The sequence below is a fragment of the Maylandia zebra genome, linkage group LG20, assembly GCF_041146795.1.
Source record: "Maylandia zebra isolate NMK-2024a linkage group LG20, Mzebra_GT3a, whole genome shotgun sequence".
In the NCBI taxonomy this organism is placed as follows: Eukaryota; Metazoa; Chordata; class Actinopteri; order Cichliformes; family Cichlidae; genus Maylandia; species Maylandia zebra.
The window spans coordinates 25,168,530-25,181,472 of NC_135186.1; the positions used below are offsets into that span (position 1 = coordinate 25,168,530).

The 12,943-nt window shown below is 40.7% G+C and overlaps 1 protein-coding gene across 3 annotated transcripts in view; it reads left to right on the forward strand.

The window, feature by feature from the left end:
- Positions 1 to 2,922: 2,922 nt before the first annotated feature.
- The window catches only part of LOC101467973 (IQ motif and SEC7 domain-containing protein 1), a 93,069-nt gene continuing 83,048 nt past the window's right edge, over positions 2,923 to 12,943 (forward strand). Inside the window, exon 1 of one of the 3 annotated variants that reach the window (XM_004546170.5) lies at positions 2,923 to 3,641. In XM_004546170.5, coding sequence (XP_004546227.1) covers positions 3,382 to 3,641 — 260 coding nt within the window. In that variant the 5' untranslated portion in view covers positions 2,923 to 3,381. Of the gene's footprint in view, positions 3,642 to 10,457; positions 10,575 to 12,943 lie in introns of those variants that run through there. The other 2 variants (XM_004546163.3, XM_004546165.5) reach the window with 2 other exon arrangements.

Consider the following 12,943-nt stretch of genomic DNA (forward strand, 5'->3'; position numbering starts at 1 on the left):
ATTTATGGCTTATTAAGGCAGTCTTCCGTGGATAAATGACACTCAATTTATTTTCGCCATTAAGGGACACAGGTTGTGGAAAAACTGCCTATCAGGCTGTTGTGTCTCGGGTGAAGCAAAACCGCCACTGTTCCAGATGTGTCACTGTGCTGGAGGTGGAGAGGATCAATGATGTGGTACTGAATGAGACCTGACAAGAATGATAAGGCAGCTCCCACATGTTTTCAAGGCTGTGTGTGAAGATCTCTTTTAAAAGGGACGTCAGAGGCTGATGGACCTCATGACAGTATTGGTAGTTAATAGTCTTTTTTTTTTTCCATATCTGTATAATGGATGTAAATACATTGCCGATGCATTTCCTAAGCAACACTGCGGCAGTATGACGAGAGAAGTGCTGAAGTTCAATTTTCAGGATTCATATAAAATCACTCAGGCTAATCAACTCGCTCTGTATTATTACTGTTTTGAACTATTGCAGAAGCACCATTCAGAAAACTCCCCATTTGGTTCATGCATTTATGATTTTAATTATATATTTCGTGCAATATGAGATCAGTGAGTAAATCGCTCTAACACCTACTACGCTTCCTCTCGTGTGCCATTTCAGATCCATCACACAAATGCACATCTATATGAGGTGGTTGTCGGCTCAGTAGAGACTATTTTGTATTCTCTTGGAGGGAAAAAGGAAATGTTTTCCACTCTGCTGGTGAGATTATTGGGGTCTTTCTTTCATCGCAGCTGGTAAATGTTTTGTAGGGCTGAACCTAGAGGCTTCGGGTTGGGTTTGTTTAGGGGCAAATATACTGTATGAGCGATTTCAGAAAATAAATCTCACTGGCTGCCACCCACATTGGCAACGCCGTATGACTGGTCAGCCAGAGGAAGAAAGGAGCCAGCCCAAGAGCATAATACTGACAGACAGTGCGTATGTGGTTGCTGGCATTTGCTTATCCACAAAACAGGAGTTCCAGTACACTCAACTTGGAGTTGAAGGTATGGCTAATTGAGCTGTGTGGTTTGATAGTGTAATTGTGGACAAAGTTTAAAGGAATCAAATTTTTATGTTTGGGATTTTTGTGGGATTCTTTTTATCCCCACTTTCTGCCTTTAAAACACAGGGTCACTTGAAGAGCAGCTTCATCATTGCTGGATGGGCTTCAGTGACTTGCTAAAAGGCAATTTAATTTGTCTAAAAGACACTGGCTTGAGGGGACCTGTAAATGGATAGTAAAATGGCAGTTTTGGTGAGATACATTTTTACCTGAAGGCATTATGTGCCATCACAGAGAAATGCTTCAGAAGTAAGAAATAAAGCAAGGCATTGCGCAGCGCTGACATGTGACATTAGCCTGCGACATTCAGCTGTTAATAGCTGTATACGGTATATCCTTCTGGGTGGCATTTCAAGGCTCGTGCTGCTCTCCTTGGCCTCCTGCCATGTGGATAAGGAAGCCACAGGGAAAAACCTAATGTACTCCATCTGTACTGCATGTCCTTAAACTGCTTCCCACTGCTCCTGGTTTGAATGAATTTGCTGATGCTCTGTCTCCACATTAAAACAAGTTATCTCAGATGATCCAAGTGCAGCCGTCAGGTGGTGCAGCATAAAGGTAAAGCCCTCAGTTTCTTGGATGACGCACTCTCCATTTGCACTGTAACTGTATCCACGAACGCAGCATCTCAACTGGAGCTTTGAAAAATTGATCAAAAGAAAATGAGAGAAGGGAGTTATGAGAGAGTTGGAGCAGCAGAGTTTCTGACAACTAAAGTGTGAGTGTGCATGTTGCTTTGATTCTTTTTCTCTTAAAAAAAAAATCCAGCAATGGGGGAATGGTTACAAGAGCAAACTGCCATCTTCCTCTCAGTTCCTATACACACGTGTTTGTAAAACCACATCCTGCAGAGTACCCATTGTGCTCAATTCCAACTCCCATTTTATTCTTGGACTCTTCTACAGTAGCTTTGCATACTGTTGATTTGCAGTTGAAAGTCATTTTTATTCATCTTCTTGCAGGGCATCAGTTTATTATCTGTGTGCATCAAGTTGATCTACCCTTTCCTCGTGCCTTAACCCAACTTTCTTCTGAGCCCTGAGACACCATATTAACAATATCCACACTTATTAACACCACAAGGAGCCAACAGTAGGAAAAAAACACTCCGAGGTAGGCTAGAGCCCAAGCTTTTGGTTCCTGGGGATAGCTTCCAGATATCTGCCCTCATTATTTGAAACTTTGATCATGCTTAATATGAGCATCTGCCATTAGAGCAGTATATATAGGACAGGAATCAGTTCTTAGACATCGACATCTAAAAGTCTGTGCTTTAAAAGCAGGATGTGACGAACAAATGAGGTGAAACTTAAGCATCGACCTCTGTCATCAGAGTCGGGTGCTGCAGTTTGCTCTTGGCCTTCTCTGGGACACCTCGTGTTTAATATACAGCCCCCTGTCCCAAATGCACAGAACACATCAGTCATTTCTGTTTCAAAAACTAATGTATGCTGCTGCTAACGCGATCATTAGAGGGGAATATAGCCTGCTGGAGAAAATGGCAATACACAAACAGCATAGTAAACAACTCTGCAGGGAAGACACAGCAGCACTCTGTGTCTACCAGACTGTGTTACAGCGCAAAACACAGTCGCAACAAAGTTCTGCCTAATCAAAAATTGATCAAAATGCGTGCGGCTCTTTGCAATATGAATCCTTGTCGGAGAGAACAGACGATGCGTGTGTTGTCTGCCTGCCTGGAGAAGAGAAGAGGACGTGCACAGGAAATAGATCCGCTGAAATGGAAAAGGGTGGGAAAAATTAAGCTCCTGACAAACTCAACAGTCATTTACCCCCCTGCATTAGGCCAAAAGTAATTACAGCTGCCTGCGAGCGGTAGATTCATAAAACTTGAAAACCCCGCCCACTCCGTCAGCCAAGCGTCTGTTTACGAAAAGTCACGGGAACGGCATGGAGCGAGAGGGACCTAATAGAAAATGTCATACCGCGTTGCCAACAGGGGAATGAGCACACTTTAGAGAGCCAGCCGGGATCCTCACGGTGAAGTCTGTCACATGCGGGTGAATGATATGTTGAAGCCTGCTTGACATTCCCAGCCTTGATATGTGAGTAGTTTCTAGTTTCGTGGCAGTGGGACTTGGAAACGCGTGTAGCCGGGAGTATTTCTGATTCGGATTATTATCACCCTCATCGTTTTTTTGTTTTTTTGTTTGTTAAAAAAAACAAAACAAAACAATGACAAGGCGTAAAAGGCGCAACGCACTGAATTGTTGCGCCTAAACCCGAGCCTGGACTATAGAGGACCATCTCCCCGGCTTCTGCGCTACGACAGGGAACGCAGGAGAAAAACGGCAGTTGGAGCGACATGGAAAGCCCAACGGAGAACCCTACTAGGGCTGCGGAATATTTGAAGGAGCTTAATAAAATAATCGAGACGCAGCAGGAGTTGCTGGAGAGGCAGAGGGGGAGGATAGAGGAACTGGAGCAGCAAGTGTCCGACTTATGCTCGGAGAACGCCTGTCTGAAGGAGCAGTACCAGCGGCACCTGGCAACCTGCAGGCTGCTGCAGGGCAGCAACAGCCTCTCCACGCTGGGAGCCATAAAGGAGCACGCCACGCAGGAAAAGTAAGTCACAACGGCATCTTATGTTGTTTCTGTCAAAGTTAAATTAATGCCGTAGAGCTGCGTTTGCTCATTTAGTCTTTAAAAAAGTTCTAAATGTGAGTGAAGTAATTAATGCTAAACGAGAGCCAAAGTGCGCGGAGCCACATTCATGGCACACAGTTACACGGAGCTGCTGCTTTGGGAATCAACGGTCTCCTTTTATTAACGTCGCTGTTGCTGATGGGTTGGTGACCATACTAGCCATCATCGTTATGTGTCTGTTGGTCAAATAAACAGCAGATAAATCTTAAAAATTGCACAGCAATTGTCAGTTACACACTCAGAGGTCTGCAGATCTAGTGCAGATAACATGCTGTACACAAACATGATCATGGTTCTGTGCACTTGAGAAAACCCCCTTTTCTGGTTCTTTTGGATTAAAAATTAGAGTTTTAAACTTGCAGAATATCGTTTGAACTCATTTTAAAAGATCACTTGAAGGAGGGTTTCATGTGCGTAGACAAACACGTATCCTCCAAATATCCTTGATATGAGAAACCAGTAGTTGCAGTCTTTGGGAAACATCACACATATGCTACTTTGGATGAATCTGTTATGCAATAATAGTTTATGACAGACCCAAAGGGTTAAGCCCCAGGCAGAGCAGAGGAGGTAGGATAGTTGTGGGGCATTTGTATTAGCAGTCTGTCTTACCCTCCCTGTACCATTTCTGTGTTGAATTTCACTCCCTGTTGGCTGTATCTCCAAAATGCTTGCAGACGTTTAACTCAGTTTTGACGCTCTGCAGGATCATGTGATTGTGCTTGACCTTCATCTCCAGGGGCATGTTAGTGTCATGAAGATCACTGGCAGCAAATCAATACTGATGACTCATGGACTGTATGTCTTTGCCAGCTGATAAAGCCAGACTCATGAGATTGGGACATTGTAACACTGACCTTTAGTGAGCCCCATCTATAAATCTCACGTGGGTATTCTAGCTGATTTCGCTGGGAAAAAGCCTGTCACCATCTCATTCTGTACTGTCAGTGTCTGAACACTATTTGAGTCCAGTTGTGGTAGACTGGCACAAAGGTTACAGAGGAGCCCCTGATTAACCCAGTGAACTTGATAAAATATGGCAGCTGTTAATAATGTAAAGTGGGGTTTATGGAGGATGCAGGATTAAAAATGCCACTTAAGTGCAGTGAGTAATTTAAGGAATGCAGATGCCTTAAGCAAGACTAATTCTAAGATCTGCAAAGGTCATTTTAGCAAAGAGAAGATGGGATTTAAATAGCATATGCTTGGAAATTAAACTGTCTAGTCATGCTTCCCCCCGTGTTACAAGGTCAGGGACAGTGGTAACAGTCGGCAAGAAAAATAGGCCCATATATTTCTACTGAGTAACTTGTTTCTCTGAGGAATTCCCACTTTGGGAGTGTTCTCCTGTTTCGCCATATCTGTGCATACCTCCATAAGGAGTGAGCAGCTTTCGTAAGGCTAGGAGATGTGCTGATACCACTTGGTGCTTTGGTATTACCCATGCCAAGAGACAGCAGTCCTTGTCTGTAGGTTAGATGAGCCACAGTTATGGTATGTATACACGCATATTGGTTTTTGTTTTTTTTTGTTTTTAAATTGATCAAAGATCTACCAAAAGGTATCTACTTTTTCAAAAATTTACCTGCAAAATATTAAGATTGCGGTCAGCCTTACCTGTACTTTGTTTATAGAAAATTAGGATGTTGACATGCTTGTTAACACAAAGTATTTAGATGGCTTTTAGTTTAGCACATTAATCCTAGCCATGCAAAACTAACATCTAATTTGTAATGGGTTGGTTTTTGTTTTTTTTTGTTTTTTTTTGTATATGTCACCAATTATTGTACTAATATTCCCATCTTTTGACACATCTAAGCGCAGAGAGCGCTCATTTTGCTACTTGTATCTGCAGTTTCCTTTTCTATTTTTACCACCCAGCGCTTGTCATTGAGTCACAACAAATACTGGCCGATGAAAGGCAGCTGTAAGACTTGTATGATTACCCCCATTCTAGGCACACAACATTTCCACTCGTTTCTTTCTTCAGGAGGAGCTGCCTCCTATCTCAGAAACATGCATGCTGATGCCCCCTGTGATCACAATGAGCTTTTAAAACACTTCAGTGCAAATCAAACATCACATGCCCGAATATCAAAATTATCTGCAAACAGCAGATGATAATGTTGTTTAAACACACGCACGTCAGACCTTTTGGCTCTTTGTCCTGAAAATCATCCTTCGGATGAGGCAAAGCATGCCCCCGCCCCACCCCCATGTCAACGCAGTCTTTTGTCCTTTTTTTTTCTTTTTTACATTATGCCGGGAATGTAGACAAAGCTTTCTTTGCTGTGTCAGGCATGTCCTCTTTCCTCTTACTGTGGTAGTTGTCATTCCGGTTACGTAATGAGGAAGTGACTAGCATTAAAAGTACAGTAAAAAGGAAAGCGAATACCTTACCAGAAAAACAAGTAATTCCCAAAACTAGGCCAGTTGTCTGTGTGAAAAGTCTCCTCTTGAGGAATAGATTGACCCTCTGATATTCTCCTTTATTTCTTGGAAATAAAGGAGAATATTAAGCATGAACTAACTAGAGCACCAACTCATGACTATATACTGGATATAAACTCCAAGAGATGCTTATTTTAACTTAGAATAACAGTCTGCCTGGTTTTTGTTTGAAGATGTCAAAAATCTGACTACATCTAAGTCTCACTAATTAATACCTTTTTTAAAAAATTGCTTTTATTTAACCAAAAGCAACGTTTTTAAACATTTCTCTATAGTAATTTAATATGACTGTCTGATCACCTTTTTTTTGTCACGAAGACAACGAGTGGTTTCGTTGAGTTTTGTCTTTCTCAGGAAGGCAAAGCCTGAAATTCAATGGTAGAGATAAACTTTTTCTTTTTTAAGATTATGATCACTACCTTTGTAAAACTCCACCCAGCCCCATGTGCATCATTGTTTTTACTTTTTTAAAATTGATTGCGAAGCATTACAGGCAACAACATGTTTTTGTCATGCACTGGTAAATGTTGACAGTTTGTCTCTGTACGTTTCAGACTAACTGGAAGAAAATGTCACTATAGGTGTTATGTATTAGACAGTTATTCAAATGAATGGATACTTGAAAAACTGGCACTTCATTTGCCTATTTAAGCATAAAATGTCATGCAACTTCCATCACAGAAAAATCGTGTTGATTTAAGTACTTGGGGAATGGAATTTATATGATTAGAGCTGCATGAAGTCAGTTTCTTAAAAATATTTAATAGTAATTTTCTGTGAGTCCAAAATATTAATCTGAACACTTACAGCCAACACTGTAAAAACCTAGCAATGGTTTTATTCATGGAGTGAACCAGAGATTTCCAGAATCCCCTCTGTGTAAAATGTTGACTTTAATATATTAGATTTGTTGTTATTTGTTCTTAAACAAGTGTAGTTAACACATATTTAACCAGATAAGGGCTCAATTGCATATTTTAAATGCAAAATTTCAGAAAACTGGATGTAATTAGTTGACTGGGATTTATAATGTTGTCTTTTCCCCAATTTACATGTGGTGTGATTCACCATGCTGTGGAAAGATGTTGGATATAGATATATGTTCCTGTGAGACTAGAAAAGTAACTGCTGAGCTCATGCTGTGTGTTAAAATTTTTATTAGGAAGGGGGGAAAAAGCATGGTGGGGGTTGGGGGCATGGTCACGTGATGCATTATGCCATTGTTTTGCTCATTTCTTTTCTTGAGATTAAAGCCATTACCTCTAACTCTTCCTGCTAAATGTACCAATATGTAGGGATGGGTATCGTTTAGGTTTTATCCGATACCGGTGCCAAATCGGTACTTTTGATACGGTGCAGGTGCTTAAACAGTGCTCGAATCGGTGCTTAAAGAATGGAGAACACAAACTTTGTCCAAAAACCTCTTTTGTTTTTATTTTTAGCAGTCTCTTTTTTTTCTGCAAAATGATAAGCACCATCCAGCCCCACGCACGGGGCGATCCGCGCTAACTCGCTAATGGAGATTTACCACACCCGCAGTAGATGTGCTTGAAGCACTTGTTGCAGGCTGCTAAGTTTGCATCTTTTGCTGTGAAGTACAGTCAGACTTTTGACCGCTTCGCCTTGGGCATTTTTAATCTGTAGCTCTGCTCTAAGAGAACGTACGTACCTGGGCCCACCTACTATCCTTGGAAAGGTTAAATTATTGGCTAGAATCCAAAGTGTATGACATCTCAGGAAAAAAACAAAACACCGAAATAAAGCACCGAAATGTGCGCTGGTTACTACCATTTATGTCAGAACCATTATGGCACCGGATACCCATCCCTACCAATATGTAGCGGATTTAGTGTTACTTCATTTTGCTCTCATTACAGGTCAAAATATAGTTTTTAGTTCCTGATTGTCTGCTGCAGCCAGCATGCCTTTTTCTTGTTAGATAGTGATCTTGAATAGAGTCTGTGATGTTTGTTCATACTGTATATGGGAAGCGCTGAGCTATGCTGGCAGGTTCAATTGTTGCTGGCTGAAGATGACATCTGTAAGTCACTTCAAGAGGGCCATGAAGAGAGAAACAAAAACACAACCACTGTAAAACAGCTGTGGGACTACAAGTCAAAGAAAAGGGGAAAAAGTCTACTGAATGACGCATTACCTTGCTTACTGGTGTCTCTGGTTGGCTATAAACAGACGGGTTTTCCCTCTGTGTTGTTTTTACATTTTTTTCTCTTTGTCCTCTTTTGGACACAACACAGAGAGAGCAGGAAATATGATGTGAAACTGATAGTGGAACCTGTGGTGAAGAGTCAACCTATTTATCAGTGAACTCTACAGAAAAGGTTCTTGTAACGTTGTCAGTCAGGTTCTCAGGATGGACAGCCACTGCCAAGGTGTATATATATAAAAAAAATCTTCCCAGTTTGCACAGACCCTGTTATTTTATAAACTTGTCCACCTGGGTGACTACATAGTGGCTTAGAAAGACTAACAGAATAGGAATTATTCCCAGTCAGTGTCGGTGTGTGGCATTCAGGTGAGAGTTAACAGTCACATACATATTATGTTACTTCTGGCTCTATGGTTGCCTGCCTTGTCAGCCCTTTAGTTCAACAGTATTTATGCTGACCATATAGTTTCTTTCCTAATGGAGTTTGTTTTTAACAGCCCTCTATAGTTTCTTGTATTCCTTGTACTCACAGTGGAATTAAGTTACACGTATTTCAAGACAGCGTTGCAAGTTTTCGCTGCACGCATTAATGATAAGTGGTTACATGTGCAGTTATGTTGAGACTGTGGCAGCTTTTCGGCCACGTGTCCCAGGTCAGTCTCAGAAGCGATTAAAACAATTACAGCCACAAATTAAACCTTTAATGAAACCTTTTCAGTGTTTGCGAAAAAATGTTTTTCCATGCGTGATGCAGTAGAAGCTGCTGTTTTAATCAGAGTGGATCCACTGTGATCCGAATAGGTCCTCTGGGGTTTGGGGGTAGAATACTGTTTGCTATTACTTTCATTTCTTATCTCTGAGCTGGTGGATGCGTCTGCCAGGCCACATTTAGCATTCAGACTTTGTCCCAGGCCCAGATAGCCAACCGAGTGTAAACAAAATTTGTGATGCTGATGTGATTGCTGGTGTGATAACTTCAACTGTAGATGACAAACAGCTGATATGTCATTTCTGAAACTCTTCTTCTTTTTTTTTTTTTTCACTCAGCCTTTGAGTTTTTAGTTTTCCAAAGTGTATTAAAGAGATATTTGAATGTAGATGTTTTGGTTATTCTATGTTTGGAAATCTGATGTAATTATGCACTGAAACAACAGTGGAAAATTCCGAGTCATGTTAGAGATTTGAGTTCAGCGACTGTGGGAGAAGACTTTGTTAATAAATTTTATTTTTTTTTTAATTCCAGGCAGTCTTTGAAAATGAAGAGCATAAAGAAGCATATGTGCTCTTGAGTGATCAATTATTAATCAATAACACAAGAAATTATTTCAAACACCAGTGCTCGAACAAGACTTCTGAATGCTGGTGAATGAGCAGCAAAGCTCTTGAGTTGCTGATGATGTGCAGTGCTAGGCTTGGTTACTTGCCAAGACACAGACTGCATAGTTTCTGTAGGGCTGTGAGAACAAGAAGAACATTTTTAGGCAGGCAGTGCATTTTCAGTATATGTTTTATAGATTCATTTACTGTCATTTCATATATTCAGCAGCTGGTAAACTGTGCTTTGGAGCAAATGTTTGACAGTTAAAGCAGTTGGATATTTCATTTTCTTTTTAAAATGCATTTGAGATTTGGCTTTTCTTTAATAAATGTTCAACAACAAAATCTGAACCATTCCTATCTTGTAAAAAATGGAGTCCCAGACAGTTTGACTAACCAGAGTCACTATTTTATGACTCCTCTTGGTTGCACTTATCAAACACGGTAACGTGAGCATAAGAAACAATGAATGAGAGAGGTAAATAACTCAAGTGACACATTTATTGAACTTAAATAATAATAATAATCCACAAAACACCATAATACAGCAATAAGTGAACAATTCTTCCTTTTTCTCTTTTTCCGTTCTCTTTTCTGTTTAGATCAGGGCTGCCCAATCCCAGTCCTCGGGATTGGGACTGTAGGATAGTAGCTCCCGGGAGCTACTATCCTGCAGCTTTTAGATGCATCCCTACTCCAACACAGCTGAATCAAATGGTTTGATTACCTCTTCAGCATGCCATCATGTTTGGCAAAGGCCTGATAACAAGCCATTCATTTGATTCGGGTGTGTGGGAACAAGGATGCATCTAAAAGCTGCAGGACGGTAGCTCTCGAGGACCGGGATTGGGCACCCCTGGTTTAGATAGACAAATTGTTTTGTGCGTTGTGTTGTGATACCGCTACATATCTTTGTGGTAAGCTATTGTGAGTTGCTCCGTGAGATTCATACCTAAATAAGGAACTTGCATTTCAATTTCTAAAGCTTTGGTTTTTTTATTATTTAATTTATCTCATTATATTGCAGATCCAGTGCTTGGAACCAAGCCTGTTAGTACTCATAGGAATTAGTGTCGTCAATTGAATCAATAGATACTCAAGTACTTGATAAATGTCCTTTCAGGTAGCTGATTTTGGTCAGTACTGTTGTTCACTGTCATCTGTGGTTTTGTATTGCTTTCTGTGTGGGTTACAGATGTTATGTCTTGGCTTCTTTGCTGTAATTTGCTGCCTAAGAACAACTTAGTTGCCCTTCCTAAGCCCCCTCTGTTGAGCTTGTCGACTGGAAATTGGCAGGTTCATAAATAGTTCACCCCATGCCACTGTAACGGCTTTAGCATGTGTTTTGGGACCACATGGCTGGAAAGAATAGCATAATGGAGAAAGCTGCTTCTTGTGGCTGGTGGTGTCCACTCATTTACCCGGTGATCTGCTGAACAATCAGTGTGCCAAACCAAATTTACGAGCACATGGGCTCCCATTCTCCAGCAAAGCCCCCTCTAATGAAATGCCCCTACTAGATTAATGTCTACACAGGGATGATTTGCATCCAGACCCACCTATAAATTTCAGGCAATGGCCAAAGAGAATTTGAAACTTGCACTCAAAATCAACTGCAGGCTGCCTTTAGGTGTAATAGACTGTCCCTCCTCAGTGTGACTGCAGTCTTGCTGGAAGGAAGCCAGGCACTGCTGACCTCTGGTTCCCCCAATCAGGCCTATCACGACACTGTTACAGTTGTTTTGTGTCCTTTGTTCTTGCTAGTTGTCTCATAAGATAGGATAATTATGGCCATAATGAACACTGTTACCTCATGGGGTTACAAGTAAAGCCTTCACCAAAAAACCGTTTATGTTTAAATCACCAAACTCAGCTGGATTTAACTTGCAAGTAAAGTCTTGATATCAATTCCTGTGGGATTTGAGAGTAATGATGTCAGTGGACTAGATAAGGATAGTATGGCGCCATTTGACATGCGTTTCAGAAACCACAATGATTGGATTGTGACTGAGCGTCGATTCAGTGAATGAAATGAGTGAAAACAAGGATGCCTGAAAGTCAAGTTGTGTGGCTTGTTTGCATTGCGCTTAAATGATTTATGATCGGGAACTTCAGGGATAAACCAATAGATCTGACTAAGGTGTGTTGATGGACATCGAAGCTTAAGTAAACACGTATGGTTAAAGTGTTAGTCATATAAACCTAACTTCTCATGTGTTTTTCTCTTTTTTTGGGGGGGGGGTGTCTTTTTAATAATTTAATCTAACTCGCTGCTGATGGTAGTGTATGAGTAGTGAGGTATATCAATTGTCTCACCTTGCTCTGAGTAGGAAAGAAAGAACACATGCTGTTTTCTCAAAGCGCCGAACAGCTTTTGCAGATACAGTATTGTTTGGCCTATTCTTGCTGTTGGCCGTGAAATGAAAATGATACAGTGCTGTTTTTATGGTGTTGTAGGTGCCGAAATGCAAAAATATATGGGTCATTTTAGCCAATTGCTAGGCAGTTGCTAGGCAACGTGATGACGTTATAATATATCATGTGCAATTCAAGTTTTGTGGCAATAAATGAGATGTTGTTGTGATGAAATAAAAAAGAACAGTGTGCTTGCCTGAGGTGTTATAAAACCTAAAAACGGGTTATTTTAACATGTTGCTGTGTGATTGCATGACATCATAATATCTGATACCTATGAGAACCTTCAGGGGCCCAAGATGTACTTATTGGCCAGGTTTGGTTGCTCAGCCCCTGATGCTGTAGTAGGATTTGGCAGACAAAGGAAGAAACTCACAATTAGATATTGTGCGTATTATAGTACCATACTGCATATGATGTAATGGAGCACTGAGCTCACGATTCACAAGTAGCACATTACAATGACAAGATTTTTTTCTGTGTTCTCATAGTTGGTTATTTTCAGAAAAAAGCAAACAAAACTGTTCATGGAGACAAAAACAGCTTTTTGCTAGAAAGTTACAATATTATGTTTACTCAAAATGTACTAAATGAGTCTCATCTTTTTCATTTTTGTCAGTTTTGTGTTAAAGAAGATTTATAGATGATAAAATGTTCTCTTCTCTGTTTATTCCCTGATGTTTTTGCTTTCTTTATTATTGCAAACTGTGATCAGCACTGAAACAGCACACTTGTAGCGGCCACAAGGCCAAAGTATAGTTGCCTGTTCATTCTTTATTTCTTCAGTTGAACCAATTATCTGCCTCACAGCTGTCAAAACCAGCTGATGCAGCAGCTGAATCGAAGGCAATTTGTAGCATAGTACCTGTGG